Raw genomic sequence first — 18,161 nt, forward strand, 5'->3', positions numbered from 1 at the left:
TTATTAGCCCGAAAGTGTGCTCCCTGTTCCCTCACTTTTTGAAAATGTCCGTCTTAATTTACTGCTTTATTACAGTCGCCATCCATACGCTAAAAAAGCGCCCCTTATGTGAAAGCGCACCGTGATGAATGAGATTTCGCCGCTAAATCAGAGTTGTTGGATAAAAAGTCGCAATTACCTTTTTTTATTTTTTTATTCCATGGGGAAAAAGCTTCCATATCCACACGACGAAGCAGCGTATGGCAAACATAGACTAAATAAATAAATAAATAAATAAATAAATAAATAAATAAATAAATAAATAAATACATACATACATACATACATACATACATACATACATACATACATATTATTATGTCTGTGCTGTGCGCTGTTGTCCTGCAGATGGCGGCGGTGTGACGAGGATGTGAAGTGACGAAGAAGAGAAGAAGAACCGACCGGGAAACTGCTCTGATCGAGCATCACTGACAGGTGAAAACTGTTTCAAACATCTTATCCTGTGTTGTTATTACTATCATTATTATTTACTCAAACATATGTAATGTTAATGATTTATATAATTGAATCTGTTGGTCCTGATGTTAATATCGTAACGCGTAACGTATGTATTGCGTTTGTAACATCCACCACAATGAGAGAGAAACGGTAACGTTACATGGATTTATGTATTTATTTCCTTTGTGTGTGTGTGTGTGTGTGTGTGTGTGTGTGTGTGTGTGTGTGTGTGTGTGTGTGTGTGTGTGTGTGTGTGTGTGTGTCACTCAGGGATCGATCGCTATGTCTCAGAGGAAGAAAGCGGTTTCAGCTTCTCAGAACAAAACTCAGAGAGTAAGAAATCACATTTACAAACGTGTGAAATAAACTAAATACGCTTGTTTTAAAACAATTTTGAGAGCTGCTGCTTTGGTAAGAAGTTCACAACACATTGTCAATGATTGTGTGTGTGTGTGTGTGTAGCGCTCTCAGGCAACACTGAATGAGGATGAGGAGGAGGCGTCCTTCAGCCAGGTGACATCATCACAGGTCCAGAGAGCCCGAGAGAACTTCACATCTGACCAGCTCGACCGCAAGGTGCTTTTCTTCTGTGAATCACGTGACAGAGTTAGTCTGGTGGTTAAAGAGTGACTGTGAGGTACAGCTGGTTCTTCACTGATGAAGATGAACACGACTCCAGCTGAGCTTCAGTAAACACTGAACATCCCAAACTCAAACATCCCCAATGCTCCAAGAAATCACAACTGAAGTTTTCCAGCTTTTAGTATGAATAGGCTATGTTGGCTTAATATGAATAAGTATGCTTACTAATCTATATGCCAGTGTGCTCCAGAACAACGACAAGCTTCACATATACTGGATATATGCACTCAGATCTACAGTCTCTCTCGTCCACCAATGGGCATCTTGGGTTTTGATCATTCGGCTCTTCAGATTTTCTGTCCAATCAAATGCTCACTTAAACCTGCTATCAGAATACAATTCTCTAGCTCTAAGAAAACAATAGTAATCATTATTTAGTTGAAATGAGTTCATTGATAATTCAGTTTAGTTCAATAACTGTGTAAAGTTCATCAAATATGAAATGATTTCAATTCGGCTGTACAGCAGCTCTCCACAGTGATGTCCTCATCAGCTCAGCTCAGGTCTCGTCCAACAGTGCCAGTGCCGTCAGATCAATGTTGATCAGTGATAGTTCTATCTGAATGTGTGTCTGCTCTCGTGCCAAGGTGGCGGAGGTGGTCCAGTTCATCCTGATTAAAGACCAGAAGAAGATCCCCATTCGGAGAGCAGGTCTGTCTTCTGTAGTCAGTGACATCTCTATCATAGTTCTGCTTTACAGAGAAATCTTCATCCATTACAGAAATATTGTATTTAAATGTAATACATATTGATTGTTTTCTGTCTTTTGACTGATTTCTGCAGACATTGGCAAACATGTGATAAAGGACTACAAACTCCTTTACACAGACATCATGAACCGAGTGCGTCGTACATTTGAGCAGGTACTGTGTGTGTGTGAGTGTGTGATGCAGGTGTTGAACACCTTGAGTGTGTGTGTGTGTGTGTGTGTCATTCATGTGTGTCGAGTCTTTTTATTACCATAAAAATGGTTTCCATACTATGGATACAGGTGTATTTATGACAGGTGTGTGTGTGTGGGTGTGTGTGTGTGATGCAGGTGTTTGGACTAAAGCTGGTGGAGACTGATCCCAAAAATCACATTTATATCCTGATCAATAAGCTGGATCCCATTCAAGGAGAGCCTGTGCGTATGTAAGTTACACACACACACACACACACACTCTGGATAAGCACTACTATAACATGCTTCCATGTACAAGTATGTATTAGTCAAAAGAAAACAATATGCGAGCTTTTAAAGGCTTCCATAAAATGAAGATAGAAAGTCAGTAAAATAGCACAAATGAAATATTCGAGCATATAACACACCATCCCAGAGTTCGAGGAGACCTTTACATGACAGCGATGGACTAAACACTGAAAAGTTTTTCCTTTGTGTTTTTTTGTGAACAGAAGACAAGGTTGTCATAATGATCCCCATTCACACGGATCTACAAACACAACTGAACACACTGTATTATTGATGACAGGCCAGGAGTCGGCCATGTCACTTTGCAAAGAAACGCACACAGCTATAGACTCGTGTTTGTGTGTGTGTGTGTGTGTGTGTGTGTGTGTGTGCGTGTGATGTGCGTTTCACAGACTCATGTTGTAGTTTACATGGAGACGATAACGGTATCGCTTTCGAACCTGCTTTCAGAAGTGTGTGTTCAGGCCCTCAAACGCTGTTGTCGTGTGAACGAACGGCTTCGACTTCGAGCGCTCCCTCATTAGTGCTGTGTTTGTGAAGATCAGTGCAGACTTGATGTGCTTCTGTAGTAATGCAATTCTACTTACAAATTACTGTATTTTGTCAATCTGGGTTTAAGTCGAGTCACCTTTATTTCTATAGCGCTTTATATAATACAGAATGTTTCAAAGCAGCTTTACAGAGATAAACGTATAATTTAAGGTAACAGAGATTGTTTTGGCTTTATAGCGGTTCTTTAATAAAGTTATTTTCCAGCTAAAGTTAGTTATGATTGATTCGCTTCCGTCGCAACAATCATTTGTTATTAAATTAGGGGCCGCTAAGACGACACCATTCTCTCTACACAGACTTTAAACGTGAACCTGTAAGAAACGCTGATGGCGTTCACATGCGCATTAAGAATGGGTTCTATAGTTATGTGCGTTTGAATATATGTGCGCAGGTTTGGAATTCCCTACAAGCCAAGCCTAAACAAAGTACTGGTGTTTCCTTATAATTTTTGATACAGAATTTTATTTCTTCAGCTGAAGTCACTTCAGTGTTGATTCAGTTCAATAACTGTGTAAAGTCCATCAATAATAAAATGAGTTCATTTCGGCTGTACAGCAGCTCCGCAGAAACAGTGATGTCATCATCAGCTCAGTTCAGCTCTCATCCAACAGTGTCACTGCCGTCAGATCAACAATATTGATGATGAATATTAAGTTTAACAACAGTGTGGCGTGTGCCCTTTCTCAGGCCTGTTTCACACACATTGTGTGAGCAATACTGGGAATGTGACGATTCTGATCAGACTATCTGTTGAACTTTCTGTTGCCCTGATAATGTGTCATTGCAGTATCGCAGTGGTTCTCAAACTCTGTAGAGTGGCGTACCCCCTGAGGCTTTTAACACCCTTCTGCGTACCCCCTCTCTGCAGGCGCACCTTTTTCAGTATGGGACAATATTTGCCCCTTAAATCGATTTTTAAATGGACCTTTACAAACACCTTTATAAAAGAAATAATGCTTTAAATAAAAAAAAGAATAATTCAATAGAGGAAGATGCAGTGATGGTAAAACGAACTGATGCTTTGAAATATTAAATTAAAGCCGCCAGTAGGTGGCGGAAGGTCACTGTCTTTATGAGCGAGTCGTCGAGTCATTCATTCACTCAGTAACGAAGCAAGTGGCTGTAATTATGAATGAATCATTGAATCATTGACTCTCAGGATTTGTTCAAAGCAGCAGATTCGTTCACAAACACTGCTGTGGCTTTGTTGGAGCTATTATTTTGTTGCAAAAAATACTGACAATACTGTTTTTTGATCATCACTTAATATTAATACCTTTTGTTTGTTGAGCTGTCGTAAAACACTGTCACACTTGCCGTCGTGGATATTTGTGTAATATGTGATCAACATTAAACACAGGAACTCACACAGGGTATGTATCTGTATCGAAGAGAGTTTGAATATTAAATCGTTCTCAATGCACAGTCTAGTGTCTATATTTGTTCTTCGTGCTAGTAAGTGCTAAATCCCCACTTTTACAAAGGTAGGCTACACTGTGGAGAACGGCAGTATAGCGCGATTTGCCAAGGCAGCAATCTGCACGAGACCTACAGTATCATACACACGCTGCTCGTGTGAATGCAGTCAGTTTTGACCACAAAAGATGAGGTAATTTCTTTCGGGTGTCATGTATTTAACGCATTTTACCTGATAGAAATACATGCTCAGTTTTAATGTTATTTTTAACGTCGGGTAGAATTAAATGAATGGCAAAACTCCGAATTTTGTTCGCGTACCCCCTTCTGTCACCTCACGTACCCCAGTTTGAGAACCACTGCAGTATCGGATATGATAGACAGACAGAAGCAGTGTTTGTGAGACTCAGTAGTCCAGCTGTTCCTCTGTCCACACAGGCGTCCTGTAACCCCGAAGAGGGGGCTGCTGTTCGTCATCCTCAGTGTCGTCTTCATGAAGGGTGGTGTCATCAAAGAGAGTGAGTGCTTCATCATCATCACACACACACACACTACACCGCTGCTGATCTCTTTCTGATGTGTGTTTGTGTGTTTTCATGAACGCTGCAGATCTGGTGTGGAATACACTCAAGAAGCTGCGCGTGGATCCAGGGTTGGTGGTGGACAAGATCCTTTTGGAAAAAGTCATTTAACTGATTAGCTTATTTTCTTTTTTATTAAATCACTTGTGTGTCCTCACAGGGAGAAGCATGACGAGTTTGGTGATGTGAAGAAGGTGGTCACAGATGAGTTTGTACGGCAGAAGTAAGTGAACGTGTCTTTCTGCAACAAAATGATTGGCTTTCTTTAATTGGCTTTCATCCGCACAATAACAGTGCCTGGCGGCTCGAGAACACACACTCCCTGAAACACCAGGTTGTGTGTTTGAGTGCCAGGTTAGGTGGTGTGTTCAGAGCCGCTGTTCCTCAGACCATGAACAGCTGGTTTATATCACACCGTAGACAATAAAGGGTCCAGCAGAATGAAGACAGAAACAGATTCATGATCTTCATCAGATGACTCCTGACATGTGTCTATGACTATAACCATAGTGGCATTCGGCAACTGTTTCAAGAGGGACTGGTAATGAAATGTGTACTTTAGATAGAGCCTCGTGGGTAGTGGTGTATTCCTTTAAAGCCCTTTGCTGACAACACAAGGGCTGAAGGTTCTTTTGACGGCTGTTAACATGAGCAAAACCTCTTGATTTTCATGTCGCGTGTCTCATGTGTTTCAGGTATCTGGAGTATGTGAAGATTCCTCACACGGAGCCGGTGGAGTTTGAGTTTCGCTGGGGTCTGCGGGCGGAGAAGGAGGTGTCCAAACTCAAGATGCTGGAGTTCGTTGGAGAGGTCTGTTCAGTTTTACTAATGTTACATTCCCCCAGGTGACATGTGCAGAGAGTTCCTCAGGCAGGGGTCAAATGTAAAACGGGGCATCTATCACTGTAATTTGACCACAATATTATTGTTGATCATTTTTGAGAGGGGCACTTTAAACACCCACCCTTGTTTAACACATTAATAAAGAAGGGGTTTTCAAAGTGTGGGGCGCGAGGACACGTGCGGAGGAGTAGGGCTGCATATCCTGCTGACAAGTGGCTTGATAAATACAAGCAAAACACAGTGATCTGTATAGATCTCTAGAGATTTTTTCCATGGATAACTGATTTTTATTTTTATTTTAATTTATACCCTGTATATAATTATATAAATATATTAGTGCTGGGCAACGATTAATTGCGATTCATCACATCCAAAATACAAGTTTGTGTTTGCATAATATGTGTGTATACTGTGTATATTATTTGTAAGTAATCATTGTAAGTCCTAATGATATAATAATTTGGATAAAAGCGTCTGCTAAATGACTAAATGTAAATTATTTTGTATATATAAATATACACATATGTACGGAAGCCCTGAACCGCAACCGAAAAAAAAAAAAAATCTGTGAAAAAAAAGAATCTAACATTTACGAGATTAAAGACGAAACATTTCGAGAATAGCCTATATAGTATAGTATTCCGTAGAAGTTATTTTTTCTTTTTCTTTTAGTAAATGCACCAAATGATTGGATACAGAATTATGCACTTAAAATGTATCCAAGAAGAATTTACGGTGAAGAGGGGGACAGTGCAGTTACTATTAAGTGTTCTCGACCCAGAGGAGAGTGTCTAGTTGACACAATCTCTGCTGACACTTCAGGGATGTGTTGTGGTCCTGTCTAGGCGCAGGTCCTTCATCTGATCTGGATACGGCCCGGATCCGGCTGACTACATCATGTGTTGTGGTCCTGTCTAGGCGCAGGTCCACCATCTGATCTGGATACGGCCCGGATCCGGCTGACTTCATCATGCGTTGTGGTCGTGTCTAGGCGCAGGTCCTCCATCTGATCTAGATACGGCCCGGATCCGGCTGACTTCATCATGCGTTGTGGTCGTGTATAGGCGCAGGTCCTCCATCTGATCTGGATACGGCCCGGATCCGGCTGACTACATCATGCGTTGTGGTCGTGTATAGGCGCAGGTCCTCCATCTGATCTAGATACGGCCCGGATCCGGCTGACTTCATCATGTGTTGTGGTCCTGTCTAGGCGCAGGTCCTCCATCTGATCTGGATACGGCCTAGATCCGGCTGACTACATCATGCGTTGTGGTCGTGTCTAGGCGCAGGTCCTCCATCTGATCTGGATACGGCCCGGATCCGGCTGACTACATCATGTGTTGTGGTCCTGTCTAGGCGCAGGTCCACCATCTGATCTGGATACGGCCCGGATCCGGCTGACTTCATCATGCGTTGTGGTCGTGTATAGGCGCAGGTCCACCATCTGATCTGGATACGGCCTAGATCCGGCTGACTACATCATGTGTTGTGGTCGTGTCTAGGCGCAGGTCCTCCATCTGATCTGGATACGGCCCGGATCCGGCTGACTACATCATGTGTTGTGGTCCTGTCTAGGCGCAGGTCCACCATCTGATCTGGATACGGCCCGGATCCGGCTGACTTCATCATGCGTTGTGGTCGTGTATAGGCGCAGGTCCACCATCTGATCTAGATACGGCCCGGATCCGGCTGACTACATCATGCGTTGTGGTCGTGTATAGGCGCAGGTCCTCCATCTGATCTAGATACGGCCCGGATCCGGCTGACTTCATCATGCGTTGTGGTCCTGTCTAGGCGCAGGTCCTCCATCTGATCTGGATACGGCCTAGATCCGGCTGACTGCATCATGCGTTGTGGTCGTGTCTAGGCGCAGGTCCTCCATCTGATCTGGATACGGCCCGGATCCGGCTGACTTCATCATGCGTTGTGGTCGTGTATAGGCGCAGGTCCTCCATCTGATCTGGATACGGCCTAGATCCGGCTGACTACATCATGTGTTGTGGTCGTGTCTAGGCGCAGGTCCTCCATCTGATCTGGATACGGCCCGGATCCGGCTGACTACATCATGTGTTGTGGTCCTGTCTAGGCGCAGGTCCACCATCTGATCTGGATACGGCCCGGATCCGGCTGACTTCATCATGCGTTGTGGTCGTGTATAGGCGCAGGTCCACCATCTGATCTAGATACGGCCCGGATCCGGCTGACTACATCATGCGTTGTGGTCGTGTATAGGCGCAGGTCCTCCATCTGATCTAGATACGGCCCGGATCCGGCTGACTTCATCATGCGTTGTGGTCCTGTCTAGGCGCAGGTCCTCCATCTGATCTGGATACGGCCTAGATCCGGCTGACTGCATCATGCGTTGTGGTCGTGTCTAGGCGCAGGTCCTCCATCTGATCTGGATACGGCCCGGATCTGGCTGACTACATCATGCGTTGTGGTCCTGTCTAGGCGCAGGTCCTCCATCTGATCTGGATACGGCCTAGATCCGGCTGACTGCATCATGCGTTGTGGTCGTGTCTAGGCGCAGGTCCTCCATCTGATCTGGATACGGCCCGGATCCGGCTGACTACATCATGCGTTGTGGTCGTGTATAGGCGCAGGTCCTCCATCTGATCTAGATACGGCCCGGATCCGGCTGACTTCATCATGCGTTGTGGTCCTGTCTAGGCGCAGGTCCTCCATCTGATCTGGATACGGCCTAGATCCGGCTGACTGCATCATGCGTTGTGGTCGTGTCTAGGCGCAGGTCCTCCATCTGATCTAGATACGGCCCGGATCCGGCTGACTTCATCATGCGTTGTGGTCCTGTCTAGGCGCAGGTCCTCCATCTGATCTGGATACGGCCTAGATCCGGCTGACTGCATCATGCGTTGTGGTCGTGTCTAGGCGCAGGTCCTCCATCTGATCTGGATACGGCCCGGATCCGGCTGACTTCATCATGCGTTGTGGTCGTGTCTAGGCGCAGGTCCTCCATCTGATCTGGATACGGCCCGGATCCGGCTGACTTCATCATGCGTTGTGGTCCTGTCTAGGCGCAGGTCCTCCATCTGATCTGGATACGGCCCGGATCCGGCTGACTTCATCATGCGTTGTGGTCGTGTCTAGGCGCAGGTCCTCCATCTGATCTGGATACGGCCCGGATCCGGCTGACTTCATCATGCGTTGTGGTCCTGTCTAGGCGCAGGTCCTCCATCTGATCTAGATACGGCCTAGATCCGGCTGACTGCATCATGCGTTGTGGTCGTGTCTAGGCGCAGGTCCTCCATCTGATCTGGATACGGCCCGGATCCGGCTGACTTCATCATGCGTTGTGGTCGTGTCTAGGCGCAGGTCCTCCATCTGATCTGGATACGGCCTAGATCCGGCTGACTGCATCATGCGTTGTGGTCGTGTCTAGGCGCAGGTCCTCCATCTGATCTGGATACGGCTCGGATCCGGCTGACTTCATCATGCGTTGTGGTCGTGTCTAGGCGCAGGTCCTCCATCTGATCTGGATACGGCCCGGATCCGGCTGACTTCATCATGCGTTGTGGTCGTGTCTAGGCGCAGGTCCTCCATCTGATCTGGATACGGCCCGGATCCGGCTGACTTCATCATGCGTTGTGGTCGTGTCTAGGCGCAGGTCCTCCATCTGATCTGGATACGGCCCGGATCCGGCTGACTTCATCATGCGTTGTGGTCGTGTCTAGGCGCAGGTCCTCCATCTGATCTGGATACGGCCCGGATCCGGCTGACTTCATCATGCGTTGTGGTCCTGTCTAGGCGCAGGTCCACCATCTGATCTGGATACGGCCCGGATCCGGCTGACTTCATCATGCGTTGTGGTCGTGTATAGGCGCAGGTCCACCATCTGATCTGGATACGGCCCGGATCCGGCTGACTTCATCATGCGTTGTGGTCGTGTCTAGGCGCAGGTCCTCCATCTGGTCTAGATACGGCCCGGATCCGGCTGACTACATCATGCGTTGTGGTCGTGTATAGGCGCAGGTCCTCCATCTGATCTAGATACGGCCCGGATCCGGCTGACTTCATCATGCGTTGTGGTCCTGTCTAGGCGCAGGTCCTCCATCTGATCTGGATACGGCCTAGATCCGGCTGACTGCATCATGCGTTGTGGTCGTGTCTAGGCGCAGGTCCTCCATCTGATCTGGATACGGCCCGGATCTGGCTGACTACATCATGCGTTGTGGTCCTGTCTAGGCGCAGGTCCTCCATCTGATCTGGATACGGCCTAGATCCGGCTGACTTCATCATGCGTTGTGGTCCTGTCTAGGCGCAGGTCCTCCATCTGATCTGGATACGGCCCGGATCCGGCTGACTTCATTATGCGTTGTGGTCGTGTCTAGGCGCAGGTCCTCCATCTGATCTGGATACGGCCTGGATCCGGCAGACTACATCATGTGTTGTGGTCCTGTCTAGGCGCAGGTCCTCCATCTGATCTGGATACGGCCCGGATCCGGCTGACTTCATCATGCGTTGTGGTCCTGTCTAGGCGCAGGTCCTCCATCTGATCTGGATACGGCCCGAACGAGCCACGAAACGAGCGATTTGTGTGAGAAAACGAACAGTATTTATATTGTTGTTACCTCTTGAACACAACCACGTCCAAGTGATCTGAGGGCGCGGGCGGGTATAGATATATACACTAGATGTCGCCTTGGCTACGGTTTAGTTCCAATGAACTGAAGTAGCCAAGGCGACATCTAGTGTATATATCTATACCCGCCCGCGCCCTCAGATCACTTGGACGTGGTTGTGTTCAAGAGGTAACAACAATATAAATACTGTTCGTTTTCTCACACAAACCGCTCGTTTCATGTCTTAGGCCATCAATGTGTACTTACGATGGGGAATTGTTTAATTTGGACGATGGGGAATTGTTTTAATTTGGACTCTGTGCATGCTCTTTGAGACCGTGACCATAGACCTGCATGAAATGACTGACAGACAAGAACGGTTTGACCTAAAAATATCAAAATTGAAACTACTGCGGAAAAAAAGACACCTACATCTTGGATGCCCTTGAGGTAAGCTAAAACATAGCAAAATTTAATTTCAAAGTGATCCCTTTAAGTTAAATTACTGAACTTAAATATACGAGCTTGATAAAAATGATCATTCTAGAAGAACATTTCAGATGGCACTTAGAGGCTTTTGCATCTGAACTCTTCATATATTTAAACATAATTTATACATAATTTATATTTTATATAAATATTGTAAATATAAAAAAAAAAATCTTAAACAAAATATTTATACACAGTACACGCATATATTATTGTAAACACAAACTTGTATTTTGGATGCGATTAATCATTGCCCAGCACTAAAATATATATAATATATACTTAACCCTAATATTACCACTCTGGTGTTTTTCAAATGTCTTTTCACAACCATGTTACACTTTGGTCTTTTCACCCCTGTTGTGTTTGCATCCGTGATTATAGTCTATTAGCTAATAAACAAACATTGCTTTGCACAGGGTCTTTAAAGGTGCTCTAAGCGATGTTGGGTGACGTCACTTCTTGTTGACGTTTAAAGTATTGTCAAACAAAACGGAGGCTAGCTCGACCCTCCCTCCTCCTCATCCGCGCACTAACCCCCCCAAATACTTCTTGTCGGTTATTGGCTGGAACAGTTTGTTATGTTTCGTGGTCCAGGCTGGGCCAGTTTGTTTTTGTTGCTGTTTGTGGAGCCTGGGGTGTCTGCAGAGACTGTGTTTTTTTAGTGTGTTCAGGGGACAGACAGCTAGCGGATGGTGAGATGTTTGCTGTATGTGACAAAAAATGTTTTGGCCTAAAATACGCGTGACATCGCTTAGACTAGAGCAACTTTAAAAGAAGCTTTATTTCTTTTACTGATGTACGGCCCTGACATGTTCTTGACAAGGATTTACCCTTAAAATGACTGTTGAACAGCCGTGGTGATTTATGCATGAGTGTAATGTCTTTCAGTTGAACACATGTATCTGAATGGAGTGCGTAACCGTGTGTGTGTGTGTGTGTGTGTGTGTGTTCTCCGGCAGCTGTTTGAGCAGGATCCTCAGAGCTGGACTCAGCAGTTCAGAGAGGCCAGCACTCAGAGCACTCAGAGCACTGTGGACACCAGCAGCCAGAGGACAGCATCATAGCTCTGCTTTCATCTCGCACTCAAACACAACCGTTATGCGCACTCAACTGCTTTCATTCTTAGATTTCTTTGTATTTTGTAAACAAATAAAGTTATTTTCCAATTCTCTCATCTACTGTGTCCAGTGTCTGGTGTGGTTTACGCCATAAACTGCAAGTGTGAGTCTGCAGTGTGGCCAGAAGTAAAGAAACACACCTTTATAATCAACAGCTTATTCCAGTCATTTCACAGATCAGTGCTTCTAAATAAACCGACAATTTTGCTGACACAGGTAAGTTTTGATGACTTTGCAATATTTATAAAATGTTAAAATAGTAATAATGAAATAATGAAAATTAAAACACTTAAATGTGTGCAAAGTATGTAAGGACTTCAAAAGCCCTGACATGGAGTGGATAAATACAGTAGAAAGATGAGAAGGAAATCAGCAATAGCTTTCTCTAGAGAGGTTTTCATCTTTGCTTTTGAGACGACATATTCATTGGCTTCAATTTATATTTAAATGTATTTATTTTAAATATCCTAGTTATTTTCAACAATATATAAAAAAAACAATTGGTAAAAGAGCTTTTATGTTTAAAGGCCCAATAGACTGGAATAATTCAACCTATTACATCATTTTACATGTTTAAACAAACTTCATCTCATTTTGCGTCGGACTGTACATGCTATCATTGAAGGTGACACTTTATTTTTATATTGGACGTTTATTTATAATTAGATTCATTGATACAGATACTTTGTTGTACATTTATTAGTTGTTATTTCAACTTTGTGGTGTTATTTTTCAATTAATGTTTGTGTTTTGTTGTTTGTCTGTCTTGTTAATTTGTTGTGTGTTTTTGATACAGTGACTGTTACACACTGTGTGGTGTACAGGACCCCTGGAAAACGAGTTGGTTCATCTCAAGGGGTTAATCCTAATAAATCAATGTCTCTAACGTACAGTATCTACAATCTGCAGATGTACAGTAGAGTTCTGGTAATGAAGTTATGAGATATATCTTGTGATGGGACCATACAAATAATCCAGAAAAGACTTGTTTAGTGGCAGTGGCATAACTAGAACTTGTTTTCTTGCGTTCAATTCTACTATATGTAAGGAATTATAATTGACGACAGGTCGTTGAATTATTAGAAAAATAATGCACACCCGAGGTGGTAATGCGGTTACGACGCGAAGCGGAGTGGCCGTTACACCTCGGGTGTGCATTATTTTTCTAATAATTCAACGGCCTGAAGTCAATTATTCCGCTTATACTACAGTAACCACACCTCGAAACACTGTTCAGATTATGTATTTCAAGATGTTTGTAAAGTTTTTGTCATTAAAACGCTCTTGTATGTAGGACTAATTTCTTACGCATCTAATCCAATGCCTCCGTTGCTAATTCCAAAACGTCATTTTAGAGTTAGTACGACTAGCTGACACGTTCTCTGACTGTTTTCATCGACTGCAGCAGATTTTAAACACCGACTTTGAACACAGACTGAACGCGTGTTTGGGCATGAACAGTCATAAGTATCCAATTACATTCATAACCGGCCTTAAATGTGTCCCCAGTTATTAATGCAGTTATTAGAGAGAGAGAGATGTTGCAATAATGAGACAGAAAAGCATGTGCGTCATTATTATTATTTATTTATTAATTCAATTCATTTTAATTAATTCGAATTCATTATTTTTTTTTCTATTATTGACAGATGACAGCCAAATAAATGAAACACAAAGCCCTTTTAACAAGTAGGCCTTGTTAAATTATTATTAAATTATTAAATAAATTATTAAATTATTAAATCAATAATTATTTATTTGTTATATTATCTGCAACTGCAATAATAATCCGTGCTGCAGGACTATCCATTTATTTAGCCTATATTCAGTTTATTTTTCTAGTGATTATAGATAGGACCATATACTTTATTTATTCAAATTAAACTGCATGTTTCCATTGATTGTGAAGCTAGACATTGAAAATTCCAGATCAAGCGCATGGGGCTAAATGTTTTTTCTTGTTATGAATTGTATCCTATTTTCCGTTATTACCGTACGCGAAGTGATATGGAACTGTAATGCGGTCAAGACCTGCCTGGAACTACTTTAGCAGTGCGTTTCCCTGAAAATAATGCACACCTTAGAACGTTCGTCAACCAATCAGATTCAAGCATTCAACGGCCCTGTAGTATAAGGAGGGATATACCATACCTAAAGCAATTCCACAAAATGATTCTCTTCATGTATGTATGTTTGAGAGCAGGACCACAGGCGCTAAGTGTAGTTCAGTACACAGCCAGGGTTAGTTTGAGCACTGACTGTTTCTTCAACTGATTTGGACTTGAAGCTCAGCTTATATTGATAGAGATGGTGGATTTACATTATGCGTGTGTGTGGATTTCTCGAATGGACGCACACACAGTTATTGACAAAATAACGCAAACCCTTCTCGAACGAGCTTCCCGCAACTGTATCGTGCATCCGCCAATGGCCGCTAGATGGTGCCTTTGCGATTCCTCTGTATCCATAGTGATGCATTTTCACCGTACATTAAAGTTTAATTTGAGATAAATTAATTATATCATTAAGTCCCAGCAATATTCCTCATAGGACATTACTTCAATCTGGAGAAGGAACACAAACCACACACACACACACACACACACACACACACACACACACACACACACAACCCATGCACAAACCGCGCTAGGCCGGGGCTTGCTGGGGCGGGGCGCAGTACTAAATTCTCGCGATATCCTTCATGTTTAAGAGAGTATTATCATCTTCTCGCGATATATGTTGTGTTTATGGAACAGACAGTTATCGCGCGCGCTGCGGCGGGATTCAATGGCCGCCTGTTTTAGTTGTGCTATAACGAATATCACAAATATATATTAGTTTAATTTTTAGTGCAGTGCAGGACTGCACTATTGAAGTGCAGGCTATTTTAGAGATATATTAGTCTGCCGTTGAATATATTTGAAGTGCTCAGAGTCGATGTTAGCCTGCTTGCTTTTTTCGTGCTAGCATTAACGTTAGGCGCTCTGAACAGCTTCACATTTTTTTTTTATCAAACTCTCCGGAACAAGTAATTCGCCATGGGTTACCTAAAGTTAATAGAGATCGAAAACTTTAAATCTTACAAAGGCAGACAGATAATCGGGCCTTTCCACAAGTTTACAGCGATTATTGGGCCGAATGGATCAGGTAAGCGTGTTCACAGTTCGCTTATTATAATAATAACAACACTTTTAATAAACAATCAAGGATGATTACACGTTTAACCATATTAATACATGCACATATCACCGTATTAATTTATATCCCTTATGTCCGTTTTCAAATAACCGTCAGTTTATGACGTCCCCGTCCTCTTTTGTAAAATTTTTCAGCATATCACACACACACACACACACATATATATATATATCAATGGTTCATTCAAGTAATTTACCCATCAAATAAAATCAGTATCAGTGAACCCCATCTTTGCCCTGTAAAGGCCACATTTACTGTTTTTGAGCCATCGAATATGCCAATGTGCAATTATTATTATTATTATTATTAGTGTTTCCTGCAGGATTTAGTTTAGACTGGCTGGAGGACCTCAGAGTCTTTAGGAGGTTCACTTGGAGACTCCAAAAGGACACCCGCTATCCAAAGGCTATAAGGAGTCAATATAGCTCAAAACTATGCACACCAAAGCACATTTAATAAACATTCCAGAACATAGGTTTCAATTGTAATTTTTAACATTTTTACAGTGTATGTATTCAGTGCAAGAGCAAGAAGTGAGAATATTTGTACTGAAGCTTTTTTCCCCCAAAAAACTGAATTGACTTCTACACAGTTGCAAACTACCGGTGTCTGTTTTTGTTTGTTTTTTAACAATGTGTACTTACAGGGTTCCCTGTGTAGTTTACAGCTTTATTTGAAAGAGATATTTTTTTTAAGAAAAATGATGTGTACTGTACCTGATATATCCAAATGAATAAATATCAAATCAAGATCAGAACTGAATGAAGAGCTTGTGATAAGGGGTGTAACAATATATCGTGTCACATTATATCACAATATTAGTTAAAAATAAAAATGACTGAGAAAAAAATTAAGTTTACAGAGTTTTAGTGTCAGTACTACATTAAACTACTGTATATAATGCTGAATATAATGTATAATAATGCAATGGGGGAATATCTGTGTGTCCTGATAAAGCCAGATGTCTGATGTCACCAGTAAAAAGTGTCCTACGTTATTTTAAATGTATCCAGTCAGTGACAGAGTAAAGCATATTCATCTACAATAATTCAGTATTTTCATCTTCAGAATCATGAATATTGTTATTCTGGTGTCTCTATTGTCCTGTGCATTGGGTTTCTGCACCAAGTCCAAACCTATTCATTTACACACACAATGTAAAACCAAAATTTAGCATTTTAAATCTACAGTTCATGTTTTGATAACCTAATGTCTTGGAGTGTCGCAATAATATCGTATCGTGAGTTCAGTTTCGTGATGTTTAACTAATCGTGACATGAGGGTGTTGTTACACCCCAAGCTTGTGATTTTAAATCAAATCTAGTTTTCTTTTTGTCTTTTAATGACGTTCATCTAATGAAAGTTTTTTTTTTTTTATCAGGCAAATCCAATCTCATGGACGCCATCAGCTTTGTTCTGGCAGAGAAGACCAGCAACTTGCGTGTGAAAACTCTGAAGGATCTGATTCACGGAGCTCCAGTGGGCAAACCTGCAGCCAACCGGGCGTTTGTGAGCATGGTGTACCAGCAGGACAGTGGACAGGACCTGACCTTCTCCAGGATCATCATCGGTACTGCACACACTGCTCAGCGCTGGCTTTAGGCCTGCACAAACAACAGGGTGGGGTATCGTTTGAGTTTGAGCCATTCCGATTCTGCGTATCGATTCCCAGTTTTGACTCCAATAAGATAAAAAAAGGGTCAATCATTTAGATAACATCAGCAAAAATCAGCAGCACTTACACTAGGAACTTTTGCCTATGGTTTAACAAATACCACAGCAGAAACAACTAGACGAATGTACATTTCAAACATTAATAAAGACAAGTAAACAGTTATAAATAAGAATAAATACACAAATTTTGATCAATTTTGATCAATCATCTCTGCTGGATTCTGAGTGGTCTAAATATTAAAACATGTACGCATGTTCATGTACTCAGGACTGAAACATGTTTGTCCAGATGGCCTTTCATGCGCACAACGGACATGATTGTGATTGATTACATGTTTGGCTGTTCAATAACATACTTTCAGTAACACCACAGGAGTTGACTTTATTATTATTATTATTAATAAGTGTGCAGCCCTAGAACAGAGTGGAGTGCTTGTCTTCTGCATGGTGTCTGAACTGTTCGTGTCTTGTGTAGGCTCCTCATCAGAGTACCGCATCAACAGTAAAGTGGTGGGTCTGTCTGAATACAGCGAGGAACTGGAGAAACTGGGAATCCTCATCAAGGCCAGAAACTTCCTCGTCTTCCAGGTTGTTAGAGCTGCTGCTTTATGATTGTTCAGTTTTAAAGGTGGAGTGTGTCATTTCTGCAGTTCTGGACTGCGCTTCTCAAAAGCATCGTAAGCATAAGTACATCATAAAAACACTGGTGCCAGTGGTCTCTACGATCAACTTAGCTCATGATGCTTGTAAGGAAATGTAAGGTCATAAAGTCTTTTTACTTATGCAATGTCTTACATTTTAGATTACACTTTGTTATATAAACACTATCTAACAAAGATTTGTATTATTCTTTCTTTGCGGATTTGCTTATTCACGTGACAATTTGCGTTCACTGTGAACTGTCCATCGCATAGAATATTAATAATATGATCTAATTATTGTTATCAACAAAATCTTTGAAAATATCAAGATATAATTGGTCAATATTGCACACCCCTAATGTACAGCATTGATTTTTATATCTTCAGGTCTGACAAAGGTCTTATAAGACCCTGTAACCCTGTCACTGGTATCTGCAGTTTTGGGGGCTTTTTTTTGTGCCAGTAAACATCTAAACCCCTGGCTCAACTGGGCATGAACTGGGCATGAACTGGACATGAACTGGGCATGAACTGGACATGAACTGGGCCTGAACTGGGTCTGAACTGGGCCTGTGGGAAACATGCTTAGCATTCGGCCCTGTGTTCCTCTGTTCCTTTGCACTTTCTCCAGGGTCTCTTTAGTTTTTGCAAGCAAAAACGCACATAAACACGAAGCTTGTACTTGAAGTTTAAATTAATCAGATGGTAGGATTTGTTGAATTACCACAGGT

General features: G+C 42.6%; 2 protein-coding genes across 3 annotated transcripts in view; both read left to right on the forward strand.

The window, feature by feature from the left end:
• Positions 1-331: 331 nt before the first annotated feature.
• Positions 332-11,964, forward strand: ndnl2 (necdin-like 2). Of its 2 annotated transcripts, none has more exons than XM_081386785.1 (11): positions 332-474; positions 769-831; positions 961-1,074; positions 1,728-1,791; positions 1,924-2,003; positions 2,180-2,274; positions 4,739-4,818; positions 4,910-4,952; positions 5,042-5,104; positions 5,577-5,691; positions 11,756-11,964. In XM_081386785.1, the coding sequence occupies exons 2-11, from the start codon at positions 781-783 to the stop codon at positions 11,858-11,860; spliced, it is 810 nt and encodes a 269-aa protein (XP_081242911.1). In that variant the 5' UTR covers positions 332-474; positions 769-780; the 3' UTR covers positions 11,861-11,964. The 2 variants fall into 2 exon arrangements, with proteins under 2 accessions (XP_081242911.1, XP_081242912.1); XM_081386786.1 differs by having other exon boundaries at positions 384-474; positions 1,606-1,791.
• Positions 11,965-14,651: 2,687 nt separating this feature from the next.
• smc1al (structural maintenance of chromosomes 1A, like) overlaps positions 14,652-18,161 on the forward strand; it is a 38,764-nt gene continuing 35,254 nt past the window's right edge. Inside the window, exons 1-3 of the mRNA XM_081387607.1 lie at positions 14,652-15,064; positions 16,497-16,685; positions 17,265-17,377. Coding sequence (XP_081243733.1) covers positions 14,956-15,064; positions 16,497-16,685; positions 17,265-17,377 — 411 coding nt within the window. The 5' untranslated portion in view covers positions 14,652-14,955. The remainder of the gene's footprint in view (positions 15,065-16,496; positions 16,686-17,264; positions 17,378-18,161) is intronic.

This window comes from Scardinius erythrophthalmus (assembly GCF_964197995.2).
Source record: "Scardinius erythrophthalmus genome assembly, chromosome: 15".
NCBI lineage: Eukaryota > Metazoa > Chordata > Actinopteri > Cypriniformes > Leuciscidae > Scardinius > Scardinius erythrophthalmus.

Coding starts and splice junctions, on each gene's coding strand:
- ndnl2 (XM_081386785.1), top strand. CDS start 781: ATGTCTCAGAGGAAGAAAGCGGTTTCAGCTTCTCAGAACAAAACTCAG. Junction 2,004..2,179: donor TGCGTCGTACATTTGAGCAG/GTACTGTGTGTG, acceptor TGTGTGATGCAG/GTGTTTGGACTAAAGCTGGT. Junction 5,692..11,755: donor TGCTGGAGTTCGTTGGAGAG/GTCTGTTCAGTT, acceptor GTTCTCCGGCAG/CTGTTTGAGCAGGATCCTCA.